Source organism: Brassica rapa, chromosome A05, assembly GCF_000309985.2.
Source record: "Brassica rapa cultivar Chiifu-401-42 chromosome A05, CAAS_Brap_v3.01, whole genome shotgun sequence".
NCBI classification, from domain to species: Eukaryota; Viridiplantae; Streptophyta; class Magnoliopsida; order Brassicales; family Brassicaceae; genus Brassica; species Brassica rapa.
In genome coordinates, this window is record NC_024799.2 from 20,540,723 (window position 1) to 20,560,358 (window position 19,636).

A 19,636-nucleotide genomic window follows, 5' to 3' on the forward strand; every position below is an offset into this window, starting at 1 on the left:
TGGTGTCTGTACGCTGTCCTATAAGCCCAAGTGCATCGTCAAGCTTATTAGACCAATCCTCCTTGTAATCCCCACAATCTTCTCCAGAATAGATTTGATCTCCCTGTTAGAAATCTCAACTTGGCCACTTGTTTGGGGATGATAAGGAGTTGCCACCTTGTGCTTCACACCGTTCTTCTTGAGAAGTCCCTCAAGCAGTTTGTTAATGAAGTGGGAACCTCCATCACTGATTACAACTCTTGGAACTCCAAACCTTGGGAAGATGATGCTCTTGAACATCTTGATTACAACTCTAGCATCATTGGTGGGGCTTGCAATGGCTTCCACCCATTTGGAGACATAATCAACAGCCACAAGGATATATTTGTTGCCAAAAGATGATGGAAATGGTCCCATGAAGTCAATACCCCAGACATCAAACACTTCAACTTCAAGGATTGGATTTTGAGGCATCTCATTCCTCTTGGTGATGTTTCCTCTTCTTTGGCAAGAATCACACTTCGAAACAAAGTCTTGTGTATCCTTGAACATATGTGGCCACCAGAATCCAGCTTGTAATACTTTTGCAACTGTTTTGAAGGTGGCAAAGTGACCTCCATAGGATGATCCATGACACTGTGCAAGGATCCCATCAATCTCCTCATTTGCAACCACTCTCCTATAAAGCTGATCTTTGCAGAGAATGTAGAGGTAGGGTTCGTCCCAGTAATATCTTTTCACATCCTTGTAGAACTTCTTCTTGGCATACCCTACAAGATTCAAAGGTTCTCTTCCTGTGGCTAGGTAGTTCACCAAATCAGCATACCAAGGTTCTTTCTCCTCTGTTGCTTTGACTTCTTCCAGCTTCCTACCAGTCTCGCAAACTGCTATCACTGCTTCGATAGCCATGATCTGCTCCTCAGGAAGTCCTTCGTCAATAGGGATACCAGACTCTACCCTCAACCTGGACAAATGATCAGCTACTCCATTCTCAACTCCAGGTTTGTCCTTGATCTCCATATCAAACTCTTGGAGCAAAAGGATCCACCTCAAAAGCCTGGGTTTTGCATCCTTCTTGGCCAAAAGGTGTCTCAAGGCGGCATGATCTGTGTAGACAATGACTTTAGACCCAACCAAGTAGCTCCTGAACTTCTCAAAGGCAAAAACAATTGCCAGCATCTCCTTCTCTGTTGTGGCATACTTCATCTGGGCATCATTGAGGGTTTGGCTGGCATAATAGATCACATGGGTTTTGCCATCTTTCTTCTGCCCCAGAACAGCTCCCACAGCATAGTCACTGGCGTCACACATGATCTCAAAAGGGAGATCCCAATCAGGTGGCTGGACAATTGGGGCACTAACGAGTTCACCTTTCAGCTTCTTGAAAGCTTGTAGACATTCCACATCAAAACTGAAGGTAGCTTCCTTGCACAGCAGTCTGGTCAAAGGTCTAGTGATCATGGAGAATCCTTGATGAACCTCCTGTAGAATCCAGCATGACCAAGAAAACTCCGGATGTCTTTCACTGTCTTTGGTGGAGGCAGACCAACCATAACATCGATTTTGGCTTTATCCACCTCAATCCCCTTCTCTGAAATCTTGTGTCCTAGCACAATCCCTTCCTTGACCATGAAGTGACACTTCTCCCAATTCAGCACAAGGTTGGTGTCTTCACATCTCTGTAGGACCCTGCACAAATTTGACAAACAAGCAGAAAACGAAGATCCGTAGACAGAGAAATCATCCATGAATACCTCCACAACATCCTCAATCAGATCAGAGAAAATTGACATCATGCACCTTTGAAAGGTGGCTGGAGCATTACATAGTCCAAATGGCATTCTTCGATATGCAAAGGTACCATAGGGACATGTGAATGTCGTTTTCTCTTGATCATTGGGATGTATGGGGATTTGGAAAAATCCTGAGTACCCATCAAGGAAACAATAGAATGGGTGATTTGCAAGTCTCTCAAGCATCTGATCAATAAATGGTAGTGGAAAATGATCCTTTCTAGATGCAGAGTTTAGTTTTCGGTAATCAATGCACATTCTATGACCTGTGATGGTTCTTGTTGGTATCAATTCATCCTTGTCATTCTTGATCACAGTGATACCACCTTTCTTTGGTACAACATGCACAGGTGATACCCATTTAGAATCTGAGATAGGGTAAATAACACCAGCATCTAGGAGTTTAAGAATCTCTTTCTTTACAACATCCTTCAGGTTAGGATTTAACCTTCTTTGATGCTCGATAGAAGTCATTGATTCATCCTCAAGATGTATCCTATGCATGCACAAAGAGGGTGATATCCCCTTGATGTCATCTAGTGAGTAACCTATTGCCTTTCTAAATCTTTTAAGTGTTTTCAAAAGTTCAGATAGCTCATTTTCAGTAAGTTCACTACTCACAATGACAGGGTAAGTTTCATTAGGACCAAGGAATGCATACCTTACACCATGGGGAAGAGGTTTAAGCTCCACTTTAGGTGCCTTAAGTTCACTCCAGTCATCCTGCTGGTTGTCCTCTTGTTGAGTGACTGAGACTTGTTGGTGAACCATCTGTGGAAGCTCCTCGTACTGGTCCTTACTGAAAAACGCCTGGTGTGAATCCAGCATCATCCCATAGGCAGTACTCTCCAGGTTCTCAATCACCTCAGTCTCCTTCTCTACAGTTAAAGCATGCTGTAGAGGGTCCTCTAGTGACAACTCTTCAAGGAGTTCATCAGCAAGGGCATCCATCTCTTCGATGTAGAACACTTGTCCTTGAACTGTTGGCCTCCTCATTACTTCCTTGATGTCGAAATGCAGAACGTGCCCTTTACCCAGATGGAGATCAATCTTGCCTTCTTTAACATTAACAATAGCTCCTGCTGTGGCTAAGAAAGGTCTTCCAAGGATTAAAGGATCTTGAGCTTCTTCACCCATTTCAAGCACCACAAAGTCTGTAGGGATCTCATAATTTCCAACCATCACTGGGAGGTCCTCTAAGATACCCACAGGGTACTTCACTGAACGATCAGCCAATACCAGAGAAAGTCTACACTTCTTGTACTGAGTGAAACCCAGCTTCTTAGCAACAGATAGGGGCATCAAGCTGACACTAGCTCCCAAATCGCAGAGACATCTATCAAATACCATAGGTCCAAGAGCACAAGGTAATGTGAAGCATCCTGGATCTTCTAGCTTCTTTGGAATGACCAGTCTCTGAATGATAGCACTGCACTCATGAGTGAGAATCACCATGCCCTCCATCTCTTTCTTCTTTGCAGCTACAGCATCTTTGAGGAACTTGCTGTACTGAGGGATCAGCATGAAAGCGTCAATAATGGGCATTGTGACCTGGACTTCACTCATTTGCTTGTCAAACAAAGCTTTGTACTTCTCTAGCAGCTGCCTCTTGAATCGACCTGGGAATGGAAGCTTGGGTTCATAGGCAGGAGGAACAAAAGAGTTTTCACTTGCAGGAGTGACAACTTCACCATCTTTAACTGTTTTCTTCTCTTCTCCAACCTTTCCTTTTCCTTTTGCTTCCACTATCTTTTCCAAGATCTCGTCATTGATCTTCTCATCAACAATCACCACTTCATCATCTATGGTGATGGCAACCCCCTCACTTTGTTTCTCAGCATCCTTGGTGAGAGTTCTCTGAGGTAACTCCTTACCACTCCTGAGAGTGATAGCTTTCATGGTTTCCTTGGGGTTTTGCTCAGATTTTCCAGGTAGAGAACCTTGTTGGCGATTTTGTTGAGTGTTCATGGCAGCAAACTGGTTCTCCAAAGCTCTGAACTTGTTGTTGAGCTCATTGTAGCTCCCATCAATCTTTGAGTGAAGATTCTTCAACTCATAGCCAACATGCTTCTCACTTCTTGTTTGAGACTCCAGGATTTGTTTCAGTAGAGCATCAGTGCTGCTGACTTGAGGAGTGGAGGTAGAGGGATTAGATTGTTGTTGGGAAGAATGGTTGCCCTTGTTGTTGAACCAGGAGGAGGGTTTTGCTGAGGTTGATAGCTGCCTTGCTGATTGTTCCGAGGCTGATAACCACTCTGTTGGTTGTTGGAATAGGATTTCTGTTGGTAGTTGTTGTACTGAAAGTTGGGTTCTTTCTTGTACCAGCTACCATTGTTGTTGATGAAACACAGCTCTTCCTGACCTTCCAAACCCTCAACTTCATGGACAACAACTGGTGTCTCTTGGCTTGGGTTGCCAACAAAGTGCAGCTGCTCTTGGGTAGCTTTATCAGCAATGAGGATGTCTATCTTATCCTGTAGAGCCTTCAATTCCTTCCTCGTCTGCTTATCATCAGTTCTACTGCCTCTGTCGTGGTCTCCACTGTAGACTGCATCACTCTTAACCATGTTGTCAACCAGCTCCTCTGCATCCTCCTCAGTTCTCCCCAAGAAGAACCCATTACTAGCTGTATCCAGTCTGGCCCTGTACTTAGGGAGAGCACCACGGTAGAATGTGCTCAGCAAGCTCTCCTTAGAGAAACCATGGTGTGGGCATTGAGCTTGGTAGCCCTTGAATCTCTCCCAGGCTTCACTGAAACCTTCCAAGCCCTTCTGTTGAAAGCTGGAGATCTCGTTTCTCAGCTTAGCAGTTCTTGAAGTAGAGAAGAACTTCTCCAAGAATGCTTTCTTGCAGTCATCCCAAGTGGTAATGGAGTCGCTGGGTAGAGACTTCTCCCACTGACGTGCCTTATCCCCAAAGAGAAAGGGAATAGCTTGAGCTTTAAAGCATCTTCGGACACACCATTGGTTTTTGACAACCCACAGTAGCTGTCGAACCTGTCCAAGTGATCAAATGGATCCTCTAGAGCCAAGCCATGATACTTGTTGTTCTCGATCACGTTGAGGAGTCCTGACTTGATCTCAAAGTTGTTGGCTGCCACAGCGGGTGCTCGGATTCCCAATCTATGACCATGAATGTTTGGACGGTCGTAAGTGCCAATGGGTCGAGCTGCTCGCTGTTGGTTAGGTGGACCATTGTTGTTAGCGCCATTGACGCCTGCATCTTCTTGATGAACGTCTCCCATGTCAGTGTTCAGTCTCTGCGATTGAGCCTGATGTTCTTCTTCTCTTCTCTTTCTAGCACACTCTCTCTCTAAAGCTCTGATGTCTGCTGCTCTTGGAACTAGGTTTGATGGACCCCTGCTCCGCAAGTTCATACACCTGTAGATTAAAGGGAGGTGAAGAAGAGTCAGTAACAAAAGAAAATAAAAATGACTTAGTCTCAAGCAATTGACTAAATCTCAATGTTTAAATCTACTCAGAATTTGGCAACGGCGCCAATTTGATGTTAGGAGTTTTCAAGGCTCCTAAGACAAATGCTGTAGTATAAATGATTGTCGAACCAGTTCTGAGAGATATCAAAGCACCGAGAATGCAAGTAATCACTTAATCTAAGTGCAATCAATGATTTAGATGGGTTTTTAAACTATGACTAATTAAAAGAAATAACTAAATGATACTTTCTTAACTATTGGAAAAGAGAACTCATGGATATAGGGATTAGACCTCGGGTGGTCAAGTTTCGAACTAAAGATGGCAAACGATCAATCAATCTATTAACCTTAAGCTTGGACACAATCCTAAACAAACTCTATGTCTAGATGAATGTTCATTTACTTAACACAATTCAAACATCAAATGTCTTTGGTTGAATAATATGAAAGCAATCATAACAGCAAGTCCAATGGCTATCTTAGCACCTCTAACAACAAATGTCTTTGGCAAAGTATGCTAAAAGCTAAGAAGAGTTGTCTCGGGCATTTCCTCGAACACCTTTCGGGGGAAATGCCTAAGATTCAACTACTGAGTGGCCAACTCAGAAGATGCATTATGCTCACTCAACTAGCAAGGAAATATGAATGATCTACACTAAAACATCCTAGTTCTAACCTAATCACCCTCAATCTCCCTAACCCATGAATTCAAAAGGGATTACTCACTAATCTCCATGATTCCTCTTAAACCCATGTTGGATTTCAGATTAATCATGTAGAGAAACACAGGAAAAATAGATAAGAACACAGAATTCTCAATAATAAACTGATCAATTGATTCAAAGAGATGACTTTCCAAAGGTTTTTGGTGGTTTTTCTAAGAACAAAGATAATCCCCTCTTGGTGGCTTACAGAGTATTAAAACATAGGTTTTCAGAATAAAAAACGTGCATAATAAAATGACAAAAAGGCCCTTGAGAAAACATGAATTCGAGCAGATATGGCGACGCGCAGCGACCTCGGCAAGTCGCTCCAGCACGTCGCTCTGGGCTTCGGGAGCGACCTCGCTGGGTCGCTGCGAGAGGTCGCTCCGAGAGCGATTTCGTGTTTCCGAGAACCAAAATGGCGAGCGACTTCTCCCTGTCGCTCTGGTAAGGTCGCTCCAAGCTTCGGGAGCGACTTCAGCACGTCGCTCTGGAAGGTCGCTCCGAGGTCAAAATGTGTGTCTCTGGATGTGAAAACGCGAGCGACTTTGTGCAGTCGCTCTGGATGAGTCGCTCCGGGATGTGGTGCACAGCGACCTTATGCCGTCGCTCCGAGAAGTCGCTCCAGGCAGTGCTCGTCCAAAGACCACTCTAATCACCTCCTTTGAGCTCCAAATGCACCCAAATGTCTCCAGAAACTCCATGTGGTACTCAAATACCTGATAGAGACATATGTATGCAAAATGCAACCTAGACATGGCTAAATCCTAATCTATATGATGAAAATGCACATGAATAAATGGATAAGACAATGTAAATATGCAAGATATCATTCGCATCATTGACGTCTATGGGAAAGCCTCAGGACAACAACTGAATAAGTCTAAATCTTCAGTTCTGTTCGGTTCTAAGGTCATAGCGTCCACAAAAACCGATCTGAAAAGATCACTCAATATTAACAACGAAGGAGGAATGGGAATGTACCTGGGAATGCCAGAAAAGATTTGTGGATCAAAGAAACAAGTTTTTTCTTTCGTTCAAGAGAGGATGAATGGAAAGATCAACTCTTGGTCAGGTAAACTCTTATCAAAGGGTGGTAAAGAGGTGCAAATCAAATCAATGGCCCAGTCAGTACCGACTTATGTGATGTCGTGTTACTTGATACCAATAGAGATCTGTAACAAACTATCCGCCGCAGTGGCGCGTTTCTGGTGGAGTACAAGCAATAACAATCGGGGGATGCATTGGGTGGCATGGGACAAAATCTGCGTACCAGTAGAGGAAGGAGGTTTGGGCTTCCGAGATTTCCGGGATTTCAACCTGGCCCTTCTCGCTAAACAAGTCTGGCGTCTGCTTACACATCTCGAGTCCCTTCTAGCAAAAGTTCTCAAAGGTAGATACCACAGGCATTCGAATCCACTTGTAACAGGTAAAGCAAATTCCCCATCTTTTGGGTGGAACAGCTTGATGGCAGCTAAACCGATTCTCATCGGTGGAATCAAGAGGACGATAGGAACAGGGGCAGACACGAAAGTTTGGGAAGACGCATGGATCCCTATGGAACCTGCTCGCGCGGCGAAACCAAAGACAGTGATCATGGATACTGATCTTAAAGTCCACCACCTTATTGATGTCGACAAGGCTGAATGGAATATTGGCGTTATAAACGAATTTATTGCTGCTGATGATGTACCTCGTATTCTCACACTTAGGATCAGCAAAACGGGACGCAAAGACGGCTACAGTTGGAAGCATACAAAGTCGGGTGTATACACAGTGAGGTCTGGGTACACCATTGCAGTTGAACAACGGAAAAAGCTGCGTGGGGACATAAGCCTGGGACCGAGTTGCAATGGTTTAAAAAAAAAGGTTTGGAGACTTAAAGCTCCGCGGAAAATCAAGCATTTTCTGTGGCAAGCTCTGTCTGGATATGTAGCCTCAGCGAGCAAGCTAAAAGAAAGACATTGTGGTAACGACTCGGTCTGTCAACGCTGTGGTGCGGAGAGTGAAACGTTTAACCATATCATTTTTGAATGCCCACCAGCGATTCAATGTTGGGCACTATCGACAGTCCCGACGTCTCCGGGGGGGGTTCCCGAGTTCCTCAATCTTTGTCAACTTTGATATGCTACTGAATATGCAAACAGATCCTAGCAGCGCAGAGAGCACGGCCTTCTTTCCATGGTTGATCTGGTACTTATGGAAGGCACGAAACGATAAATGTTTTAATAACAAGGATACATCACCTGTGGATACCCTGCAACTAGCGGTTTCGGAAGCTACAACATGGAAACTAGCGCAGATCTTGCCGGACATCTTGGAAGCGGTAGACGACGGGAATGAGAGGATAGCGGAGGTGGAGGAACAAGAAAGGGTGGGACGATGGAGATGCCAGCTCGACGCGTCTTGGGTCCTAGAAGATACTGGAGTGGGGCTGAGTTTTATTGTGTTCGATGGCGACATGGAGGTAATGCGAGGGCAAAGGAAACTAACCAACGTCCCATCCCCACTACACGCGGAAGCGGAGAGTTTAGTGTGGGCTATGGAGGAGCTTAGTAGTCGTGGGTTCCAGCAGGTGCGCTTGGAATCAGACTGTCAACAGCTGGTACACGTCATCAATTTCTCTAAGAAGTGGCTAGCACTTGAACCAGAGCTTGATGCCATTGAGGCACTGAGAACATCTTTTATTTCTTTTTCGCTGAGCTTTATACCTCGTTCTTTGAACTTCCGTGCGGATGCTCTTGCAAAAGAGGCCCGATCACGTGAATTACACTACATGTTGGTTGACAGTTTGGTCTCTATTCCGCTAGCTCATGAAGCTAGTACGATAGGACCGGTTTAAGTTTGAAATAAAGCTTTTGATGACAAAAAAAAAAAAAAACTGGTATGCCACCTGATAGCGTGCAGAAAATAACAGAATCAGTAAAACTAGTAAAAGTTAGAAACTGATTAAACTTTATGTACTAAAAACTCAAAAAATTGATTCACCTTTTTGATCTTTTTAAATAGATAATGTAGTGACCTAACTAGGGGTTGGATTAAATGTTGCGTGTTGTGTAATAACTTTTTTACCTTATCTTTCTTGATCTTAGGATAAGGGGAAGTAGTTAGCTAGTAACAAGAGTTGATTAATGTTTGATACCAAATATCATGGACATGTTTGACTGTTTGTTAGAAAGTTTCTCTTACAGACCTGTCTTCTTATTTATTTTTGCATTTTCACATAAAAAAGCTGAAAAAATTCCTTTCGAAAGTTTTCTTGTATATTCACCTAATTAACCCTTTTGTTTAAATACTGTGGACAATAATATCAGAAACTGAAACCTGTCATGAAACAAATCCTAATCTCTTTTAAAAACAATAGAAACTTATATAACTCATTTTCTTAAATATAAGACTATTCTTGATTTTACTGGTGACTATTACTGGTTTCTTAGCATTATAACTCATTTTCTCAAACAAAGAATCACAGAAATGTTAAGTAAGAGTTTAAAAACATAAGACAAACTGATTTCCCTTTTTGAATATTTTTTAGTTTTCGTAGCTTTCTTTAGGTCCAAATTACGATTACAACAAAGACATTGAGTAAGGAAAAAATATACTAAGTCTATGCATCAAAGAGCAGAGCAGCTTTCTTTCAGGAATAAACATATTTTGACATTTCTTTTCAAATTTTCTCACAAGTCTTTTTGCCCAAAGATAACATTTTCATCATCATACAGACTTTTGCTGCATCTCAGCAGCACTAACACCAACAGCTTCATTAGGAATAAACCTTCCCCAGAACCAGTGTGCCTTCCATACTCTATTCATCTCTTCAATGGGCACATTCTTCGTCTCAGGCAACATCAAGTAGATAAATATCGTCATTATGAAGACAAACACCGCAAAGAAGAAGAATAGTCCAAACTTCATGTGGCAGAGCATAGTCAGGAAGAGCTGAGCTACAAGGAATGTGAAGAACATGTTCACCGCAACGTTTATGGCTTGAGCTGCTGATCGGATCTCTAGTGGAGATATCTCACTAGGGACCAACCATCCCAACGGTCCCCATGACCAGGCGAAACCCGCTACATAGATGCAGATCAGCGCCACGATCAGATTAGCATCTGTTTTCCCTATGTTCCCTGTTCCAACCGTTCCAAACTTGACTCCGATCATGACTCCAATAGCAATCTGTAACACATATGATGGCATTCAAGAGATTGCGTGTTTATCAAGAAACTAAGTTTAGGGCTAGGGTTTTGTGTTACCTGAGAGATAAGCATCTGGATACCTCCCTGGAGGAACAAGACTCTTCTTCCGAACCTATCAACTGTGAAAACAGAGACAAAGGTACACAAGAGCTCGATGATTCCCGTTACCATAGCCGACAAGAGCGAGGCTTTGCTACCGAACCCTAAGGTTTGAAACAGAACGGGAGCGTAAAACGTAATGACGTTGATTCCGGTAAGCTGTTGGAAGAAAGGAATGAAGCAAGTCATGATCAACTGCGGTCTGTAACGAGGAAGCATGATGTTCTTCCACGGGTGTTTCACTTGCTTAGACTCCTCGCTTGCATCAATGAGATCTTGAAACTCTTCATCGACTTCACTGGTTCCTCGGATAGATTGAAGCATTTTCTTGGCATCTTCGGTGAAGCCACGTTCGATGAGAGAGTTCGGAGTGTCGGGAAGGATGAGAGCTCCGATCATAATCATCATCGCAGGGACACAAGCTAACCCTAGTGAGATTCTCCATCCGATGTTACCTTTCAACTGTGCGGTGAAGTAGTTGATGATCGTTGCAACAACGATACCGAATATAATCGCTACTTGAAACCCATTGTTGAACGCTCCTCTTAGATTTGGAGGAGCCATCTCCGATAGATAAACCGGAACAGACTGAAACCAAAACAAAACCGGTTAGCATAAACCGCCGTTGTTGCTTCTTCATCAAGTTATCTGTTTGTAGAACTTACTTGATTGGCGAATCCGACTCCAAAACCGAGCAAGATACGACCGATGAGAAGCATGGCGATGTTTTGGGCAAAGCCATTGAAAGCAGAGCCGATGAAGAAGGTGAACCCACCGAGGAACATGGACCATTTCCTTCCGAAGACTCGGGTTATCGTGGAAGCGAACAAGGAAGAGACCAAAGCCGCTAAATAGAGAGATGAAGTGAAGAGAGTGAGAAGCTGACTATCAAAACGACAGTACTCGTTCTCGTGTGCGTTCTTCATCTTCTTATACACGTAAGGGAAAAACTCTTCCAAGAATGGCTCCATTTGGGTTACCCCTCCTACAAGTAACAAAAAAAGCCCATAAATTACTCACTGGGGATACCTCCTAGGTTAGGTCAAAGAAGAAACAAGACTTGAATCTGAGAACAAAACAAAAACCTGAGATCCCGAGATCATATCCGAAGATGAGACCACCAAAAGCACCGATGAAACATGTTACGAACACTTTCGGTGTCAGTTTGTAGTTGTAGTTCCGTACTCCCGGCGTTTGACTGACGAATCCTCCGGCCATTTCTCCGATTTGCTAAAACGACGTCGTGGAGACTCAGTGTTGACTTTTCTGTTTCACACAAAGGAAACAAAAACAGAGCAGATCTTGTTATTCTTCTTCTTCTCCTTGGTGTTTGTGTTTGTTTGTTTTTTCAGACAATTATTTACTTGTGGTAGATCTTGTCCGAAAAGGATTTGGAGAAGAAAAGTCAAGAAGAGACAAGAAACGATATGATTATGAAAATGGAGAAGAAGGGTTGAAATTTATAGGATTAGAAGTGACTAACTGTCAGCTGACTTTGAGGTGAGAACGAAGGAGAAGAACAGCTGTTCTTCGTTCTTACCCACTTGCTATTGCTCACTGGATCTAATCTTCTTCCATAAATCTCGTGTCTTTTAATAGTTTTTATTTATTGATTTTTATTAAATATAACGTTGTGTTTAGATGAAGTATAACGTTAGGTGAAGAATAACGCTGCAAAGTAAATAATTACACTATTACACAAAAAGTTAAAATAAACACACTCTTCACATTTGTGTAGTAGAACTAGGGGTGGGCGATCGGTTACCCGTTCGGGTTCGGATCGGGTATTTTGGATTTTCGGGTATTTCGGTATAGAGGTCTAGAACCCGTTCGGGTATTTCTGTACTTCGGGTCGGGTTCGGGTATTTTTAGTTCGGATTCGGTTATTTCGGATCGGGTTCGGATATTTAAATTTTGAAAAAAAAAATTAAAATTTTCATTTCTCAAGTTTATTGTATTTAAAAATATAACTTTTAGTTAACTAATTTTTTTTATTTTTAATAGATTGAATGGTTAATAGATTTGGACATAACATTTTAAAACTAAAAAGGTATTAATTTAGTTATTTTTTTTTAATTTTGGATATAACTTTTTGTTAATTTTTGAAATAAAAAACTTGACATGCATTTTAAGTGAGTAGCAAATCATTTTTTCCGTAATTGTATGTATATCATATGAACTTAAATTATGTGAAGTATCAATATAAATATTTTATATAAAATGAGAGATATAAACTAAAAACATAAGGTTAATTATACATATGTTCGGTTATCTTCGGATATCCATTCGGGTTCGGGTATTATCCGTTCGGATTCGGGTATCCAATCTCTCCTTATTCAATACCCGTTCGGATATTTTGCTACTTCGGTTCGGATTTCGGTTCGGTTTTTTCGGATCGGGTTCGGGTGCCACTTCAGATATCGGGTAAAGTGCCCACCCCTAAGCAGAACTACAATTTTGACTCAACTAAATATATTTTTGTTTTCTCATTGACACTTTTTCTAAAAGGCAGATATTTTAAATTGATTTTGTGGCTTTAAATGAGTAAACGCCCGCAAAACTGGGTCAATAGACAGAGAAGACCGCTACTATTTTTTTTGTTTGATAAGATTTTTTTTTGTCACTAAAATCAGATAAGATTTTTGATAAGATTTTATTTCCTTTTGAAATTACATTCCAAGTCTGTTTTCAAAACTGGATAGTCTGCTTCTAATGGGTATTTTTAGAGCCTTTACATTAGTTAATAGATTATATATCACCTACAAATAAATAAATAAAAATAAAAAGTAAGATATTTTTTTAAAACAAGAAACTTAATAATAATCACTAGAGTTTGATCCGCGCACTCACGCGGATATTCGTTTTTGCTTAGCAAAAAAATATATTTATCTTATATAAATGGTAATATACATTTAAAAATATATATATATATATATATATATATATATATATATATATATATATATATATATATATATATATATTAAATCATTATTTAATATATTTCTAAATAAAATTATTTTATAATTTATAGTGAATAATTTTATTTTATTTTTTGATCCGTCAACTGTTACAACCATATTTTTAAAATATAACCCGTGTGTTTGTGCAAATGTATTTTTTAGAATCAAAATTTTAATGTAAAATAAAATATTTATCTATTTTTATATTTGATTTATACAATTAAATAATTTAATATATTATTTACAATTTTGTGGTTTATATTATGTATTTTTATAATACTTTTATGTTTTTTAGACATAGTTAATACACCAAAATAAAAAATAATCACTCCGTAATAATAAAATTTTGTTATATTTTTGACGTTGATTTTGTATAATTTATTGTTGAGGTAGATTATATGAAATAGTTTTTAATCAAGTAAACATAATTTGTTATACATTATTTTAGGAAAATTCATTAATTAAACTATAAAAGACAAGAATACTAAAAGGTAGGTAAATTTATTACTTCAGTGCCATATGATTGTAAATAATTTGAAAAATTAAGGGTTAATTTATAAGTGTACTTCTGTTTTAATAAAGTAGATGAGAAGAATCTCTCATTACATCTGTCAATTTTTAAGTAATTCAATTTTTTTAAAAAAAAAATTAAAACTTAATTAAAGTATTAAATCTTCTTAAAATGTTAATATTATTTAGTTTAGATATTTATTTGAGAAATTTTGATAACAGAAAAGCTCTTTATTATTACCTTTATCCTTTGAAATTTTAAAGTGATGCTTAATAATCAATCTCTATCCAAAATCTGAGGACAGCAATTGATACCTTAATAATTTTGTTACTCGTGACAGCCTTTCCATTCACATGAATGCATTGATCTAATTGAATGTAACAATTTAATATTATCCAGAACAAACTTTAGTGGAAATCTATGTATTTATTGATTATTAAAAGCATATTGTACGTCAAATTGCTGTAAGATAATATTCATGTGTCAGAAGATAATCAAACAATGTTATTCGAAAAGTACGTTGTATCTGTGGGGCTATTGATTACGATATGGAAACAAAAAGTTGACTATCAGCCCTTATTTTTATATATGGATAACTATATTCGTAAACTATACGTAGTTCCATACTTTTTAGTCGTACTCTTCCGTTGCTCTTTACTTCTTCGGTTTACATTGGAAATGTAAAAGCTGTCGAATTACTTCTTCTATTTTTGCTAATCATCGAACTACATTATTGTCAATTTCTATGATGTTTCTGTTGAAGTTAATTAGCTTGTAGTAAGGTATCTACGTGGAACAACTTCACTTGGACTTTTGTTTTCGCGATCAACACAACTTGAACTGGTGGGCGATAGCGATAGTTTACACAAAGTTGGCACTGATGGCAAAAGCACAACTGATGGCAAAAGCACAACTGGTTACACAAAATTCAACGTGGATGATTAAAAATAAATTAGGGGCCCTTGATAGAAAACAAAAAAAAAATTTGGTCCCCTTTCTGTAATTAAATTTGTATGATTTTGGGATGGGTTTTGGGCCATTGCACTGCTGGCCCCCCCTCTTGAGCCGGCTCTGTGGTCACGTATTCTATCTCGATGAAAGGTCAATAACATGGTGTTCTCAGAAACAAAAGATTGTGTGAAGCCAAATTCATGGCTGTTACAGAGACAATGAAACAGACGATTTGGTTACAGGAAGTACTCAGCGAGATCGTGAAAAAAATCATACAAGAAAGTAACAATACAGATTGATAATAAGTCTTTGATTGCACTTACTAAAAACCATGTGTTTCACGGCCGGAGTAAAAACATACTAGAAAGTTTCACTTCATTAGAGAATGAACAAGTTGAAGTGGAGTATGTGTCCGAGAATAAATAGAGAGGAGTGAAAATGAGTTTAAAACTTAAGGAGAAGATTGTTGAAATTAGCTTGAAAGAAGCTTGAGAAACAAGCTATCCCATCCCTAGTTGGTTTATGATCTAAAGAGATAAGGATGATAATGTTTGTGTGTTTACGATTAGGAATAGGATTGCTAATATCTTTATATAAGCTATGTCGAACAATGGCATAAGCTATAAGTTGTGTGATTTATGTGAGCTTTAGTTTTTGAGATATTTTTTTAAAGCATTGAAATGATTAGAAAGAAAGAGTGTTTCCTATTTCGATTCTTGAGTTCTGTAGTTTCGATAACGTTTCGTCATATAGAATGATAAATAGATGTAATGATAAATAGAATGTGCAGGCGTGACACAAGCTTATGTTTTACTACATCAAGTGTATGGCCTTGCCCTCAAACCTGAAACTGCTCGAAGCTCTGAACAAAGTTTAAAGGTGGAGAACGGAGTCAACTTTTAGTCCCACAAATGTTATATCTATTATAACCGTCTTAGTTAAAGTTTTTCTCAAGGTTATATAACTGACGCATATAAAAAAATCTCATAAATAGTCTGACCTTCAAGAACACACATCAGTCGATTTTAAATATGATTAATAAAGTATTGGCCATTTTTTTGTTGCATTTCACAAGCAGAACAAGAGAAGCATATTATCTTTACTTTTTGGCTTGCCTGCCGTAATGTTACCCGATATCAGTGACATTCTTCCTCGACTAATCAGATCTTGTTTTCAGACCAGTAAACTTTGTTCTCAGTTACGTCTTTTATTATATTAATTTTCTTTTGATAGAGTTTGTTGTTTACTAATCAACGCCACTAATTTTGACATGTATATAGAAGCTGTAGACGTTGCTGCAAACCACTGAAACAAGACAACTAAGGATTTCGATCACATGGGTAAAGTCAATTTGGCTTTTAGATATTTTTTTTGTACATTTGCTGACAATAGAAAAACAAAAACCAAAGTACGAATAAAATAAAATAGTACAACAGAACATCAAGAGGAAACAAAATTGGAAAAGGGAAGACAACTATGCAATCGTACATATCATAGTATTTATTTATGGGAAAATAAAATTATTAAGAACATGGGTTTTGGTATTCCTTTTTATATATGTTACCAACCTACTTACATTTGGTGTTTAGCGATCCTTAACGGCTAGTCAGCTACTAACAATAATGCAAACATCCGAAAAATTACGTGCAAAAATGATAAGATCATGGTTGATTTTCAGGTATTGATTCATGAAACGACATGTGAATACCTCCCTCCACTGCTCCCAAAATTATGTAAAGCGGTGGAATACGAACGCTTAGCCCGTAGAAGGATAGAGAAGCAAGCACGTTTGAGTTCCACTTATAGCCATCAGAAGTGGCATGTAATGTAATCTACCATATGTTCATGATCGTTCAATAGTATTACATACAACCATGATTAACCCGAGGTTCTTGGAGTTAGAGTGGAGTTTTTAGCGGAAGTTAAAAAACTGTTTCTTAATTTCCGCTAAGAACCCTATCCTAAAAATCCCGGATTAATCATGCTCTAAGTTATGCTCTAAGTTATTCGGAAAGACATCTTATGAAGATTATTTGACCGTATTAATTTGCATATCAACCAACACGCACCAAAAGATCTCCAAACCAAGAATACAAATAACTCCGAAAATATTCCAATTCCAAATAAATATAGTAAGCCAAAATATGTAAAAATGAAGCGTCCCAGTAACCATTTATGTAAACTCCAGTAGTGACGTTCTACGCACATCTAACTTTTTGTGGAAAATATATTTTGCCATTTTGACGAATGCGGGGAAAACGACGACGCATGGACCCCGACAAAGATTTAGCCGACACTACATCAAATACTTACACGACGATGAAAAACACACTCGTATAGGCGGTGCATCTCATCATATACTTCGAAAAGAAGAAATATACAAACCAAGATCTATCTTCATATATATACACATATACATAACTGGTCCAACAACTATTAACTTCTCTACGAAAGAACAAAGGCAGACAAGAGAAAAGAGAATGTCGTCGTCAAGGGAGCTACAATACTTGGAATACACATACAGAAACAATCGTCCCACGACGGGTCTCCTCAACTCCATCTTCATGACCACCGTCAACACGGCCGCTCGTTCTCTCGTCTCCGTCGCCACCACCGCCTCCACACCGGAGCTGGCTTCTAGGCGGTGGTCGGCTTCGGACCACCTCAGGTTCATGTCTATGATGATGGCGTGGCTAGCCCTTTGGGTTCTTAGGGTTTTCTTGGACTATCTTCCTCTTCCTCTCATCACTTCTTCTCCTTCTGCTTATTCTGATTCTTATCATCCCTTTAGTTTTGCTTCGGGTCTTCTTACCGCGGCGGCTGAGAAAGCGTTGGTACCGGCTTCCGCTCCCTCCTCGTCATCAACGGCGTTGGTGAAGTATTCAGGGTCGGCGGATTTGGGTACGATGGTTTGTGACGGCGTTGATGTGCCTTCCGTTAACTCTCTCGGTAGAGCACTTTGTCACGTAAGTGTTAACATGTAATCTTTCATTATTTGATGTTAAATTAGCATTAACGTTTAAGTTTTTTTTTTTGTTTGGTACTTTGGTTAACATTTTTAAACATTTAGCGTTTTAGTTTTATTTGGTCTAACTATCATAAAACCAATCAGGACATGAGTCATGGCGATCATACGTAGACTTGTGTGTTATTTCTAGGTTATGTTTGCATAGCCAGATCTCAGATTGAATGTAATATCTTCTTTTCTATTATCATAAACATTTGATTATGGACCTTTCTATTATTGGATACTACACGAGGTGCATAACGTGGACATATTTTCTCTGTAATTGCTACGTGGTCAACATGCATGGTGCCACGTCATACATGAAAACAAAGAGGGAGTGGAACACATCTTTAAGTTGTAATTGTATTCTTAATTAGTGTCTTTCGATCAAAAAAATTAGTGTCTAGAATAAGTAGACATAATTAATAAACAAAGCTATTATAAAAATGAATTGTCTGTTTCGAGCTAGAAATTATTGCTCGTTTAGATAAATGTAAATATGCACATATACAAAAGTTCGATATGTTTGGATAATTCGATTGACTATGGTCCGATATGTATACTTATTAATGGTTTTTATTTGCCATTTTATGCATCTAATATCTAAACATTGTCTATGACTATGAGTAGGCACTAGCGCTAATGAACGAGATTCCAGTAACCTCAAGAAAGTACCAATTTGCCATGGGAATGGCTGAGAAGATCATGGAAGAGAACGCCCAGAGCTGCAACGTGGAACTACTTGACGTAAATCGAGTGGCCCTCGCGTCTTCCTTTGCACGCACCACTGCGCGTTTACATGACTCCTTGAAACGTTCTAGAACCGCAGACGAACCCGTTGGTGGTCTGCCTCTGCGTCTGGTCAGTGCCCTTCCTCTAGGAGGCTATGTTGCCTCTTACGCGAGAGGGGTGAGCACGTGCATCAACACGGTGAGGTCCTTGGCGGATATGACTGGTAACTTGTTATCGCAGAGTAGGAGGAGGGAGTCTGCGTTGGTGAGAGCGGGTGGTTTTCAGGAGAATGAGGTTGAACTGGCGGTGGAGAAGCTGGCGGAGGAGCTGTTGTGGATGACGGAGAAACTTAGGCGTTATGGTGCGGTGGAAGAAGGTATAAAACGGTGGAGCTACGCTTCTGGATTAGCTTCCTTGTCTCTTACGGCTGCTCCTAGAGTGCAAGGCCTCTTGGTTAAGATTTCAGGTAATAACATGTGGCATTATATTTCTTCTTGGCATTGCGAATTTTTCTTTTTGTTATATTTCTAAATTAATATTACCTAGTTGAACGTAGTTTAGCCTATTTTGATTAAATATATCGTTAGTTTTGAATAATTTCACTTTATTAGATTTGTTGCTACTAAGTTTAATTCTTGGTCATCAGGTTTTTATTCATTTGTATGGTCCATTGTTTGCTCAAACATTCTCACTAATGTTTTGCAGCGCTCTTAATTGGTGAGATGGCACGAGACAGTACAAAAGTTCCAGGACAAGTGAAGTTCAGGCTCCTTGCAAACTGGCTACCGTTGTTCAGTCACGCAAGGCTTGGGCTAGCGTTTCCCGTTCTGACAGGTTATGAGAGGGTTGAGGTGGAACGAGCCATAGACAAAGCGATCTCGACATTGCCTGCATTAGACCAAGAGATCTTACTCACAAACTGGCTCCAAGATTTCTCAGTCTCCGCCACTGAGTGGCCCAATCTCACCCCAGCGTACGACCGTTGGTGCAACTCCACTCGCCAGTTTGTCATGTAGGCGACCAATATTATAGTCGTTAAGTTCATGTTCCAAAAAGGACAACAAACACATGGATGCGTCTCGTAATACTTTTTGTGTCCAGATATTCATCTTTAGGTAATAAGACTAGTTTCAACCTAGTCAAAGATTCAGACATAAAACCATGTCGATGTATTCCTCGAATCTCAGAGGAACATAGTCTAAGCTTAAATGTTTTTTCTGGAAAAAAAAACAGATCGATTGTAGCTGTTCTGAATAAAAATGATTGCG

General features: G+C 39.6%; 2 protein-coding genes, 1 non-coding gene and 1 pseudogene across 8 annotated transcripts; 2 read left to right on the forward strand and 2 right to left on the reverse strand.

The window, feature by feature from the left end:
• Nucleotides 1-4,210, reverse strand: part of LOC117133968 — a 10,789-nt pseudogene extending 6,579 nt beyond the window's left edge.
• Nucleotides 4,211-4,469: 259 nt separating this feature from the next.
• LOC117134570 lies at nt 4,470-4,576 on the forward strand. The gene has a single exon (XR_004458754.1). It is a non-coding gene; the product is annotated as a small nucleolar RNA R71 (small nucleolar RNA).
• Nucleotides 4,577-9,407: 4,831 nt separating this feature from the next.
• Nucleotides 9,408-11,877, reverse strand: LOC103869405 (sugar transport protein 4). 5 transcript variants are annotated; one of them, XM_033291223.1, is made up of 6 exons: nt 11,688-11,877; nt 11,574-11,579; nt 11,290-11,476; nt 10,870-11,189; nt 10,163-10,792; nt 9,408-10,085 (listed from the first exon to the last, which is right to left on the reverse strand). In XM_033291223.1, exons 3-6 carry the CDS (start codon nt 11,420-11,422, stop codon nt 9,624-9,626), a joined length of 1,545 nt encoding a protein of 514 aa, XP_033147114.1. In that variant the 5' UTR covers nt 11,423-11,476; nt 11,574-11,579; nt 11,688-11,877; the 3' UTR covers nt 9,408-9,623. The 5 variants fall into 5 exon arrangements, with proteins under 5 accessions (XP_033147114.1, XP_033147115.1, XP_033147113.1 ...); XM_033291224.1 differs by lacking the exon at nt 11,574-11,579 and having other exon boundaries at nt 11,290-11,470; nt 11,688-11,829; XM_033291222.1 differs by having other exon boundaries at nt 11,290-11,470; nt 11,569-11,829.
• Nucleotides 11,878-13,395: 1,518 nt separating this feature from the next.
• On the forward strand, nt 13,396-19,611 carry LOC103869408. 2 transcript variants are annotated; one of them, XM_009147484.3, is made up of 4 exons: nt 13,396-17,297; nt 17,421-17,595; nt 18,267-18,834; nt 19,074-19,611. In XM_009147484.3, the coding sequence occupies exons 1-4, from the start codon at nt 17,110-17,112 to the stop codon at nt 19,382-19,384; spliced, it is 1,242 nt and encodes a 413-aa protein (XP_009145732.2). In that variant the 5' UTR covers nt 13,396-17,109; the 3' UTR covers nt 19,385-19,611. The 2 variants fall into 2 exon arrangements, with proteins under 2 accessions (XP_009145732.2, XP_009145731.2); XM_009147483.3 differs by having other exon boundaries at nt 13,396-17,595.
• The last annotated feature ends 25 nt before the right edge of the window (nt 19,612-19,636 follow it).

Excerpts from the sequence above, each read along its gene's own strand:
- LOC103869408 (XM_009147483.3), top strand. The coding sequence starts at position 17,110 with ATGTCGTCGTCAAGGGAGCTACAATACTTGGAATACACATACAGAAAC. Across the intron at positions 17,596-18,266 it reads TCGGTAGAGCACTTTGTCAC|GCACTAGCGCTAATGAACGA; the intron begins GTAAGTGTTAAC and ends GACTATGAGTAG. Across the intron at positions 18,835-19,073 it reads CCTCTTGGTTAAGATTTCAG|CGCTCTTAATTGGTGAGATG; the intron begins GTAATAACATGT and ends AATGTTTTGCAG.
- LOC103869405 (XM_033291223.1), bottom strand. The coding sequence starts at position 11,422 with ATGGCCGGAGGATTCGTCAGTCAAACGCCGGGAGTACGGAACTACAAC. Across the intron at positions 11,190-11,289 it reads ATATGATCTCGGGATCTCAG|GAGGGGTAACCCAAATGGAG; the intron begins GTTTTTGTTTTG and ends TGTTACTTGTAG. Across the intron at positions 10,793-10,869 it reads GAGTCGGATTCGCCAATCAA|TCTGTTCCGGTTTATCTATC; the intron begins GTAAGTTCTACA and ends TTTTGGTTTCAG.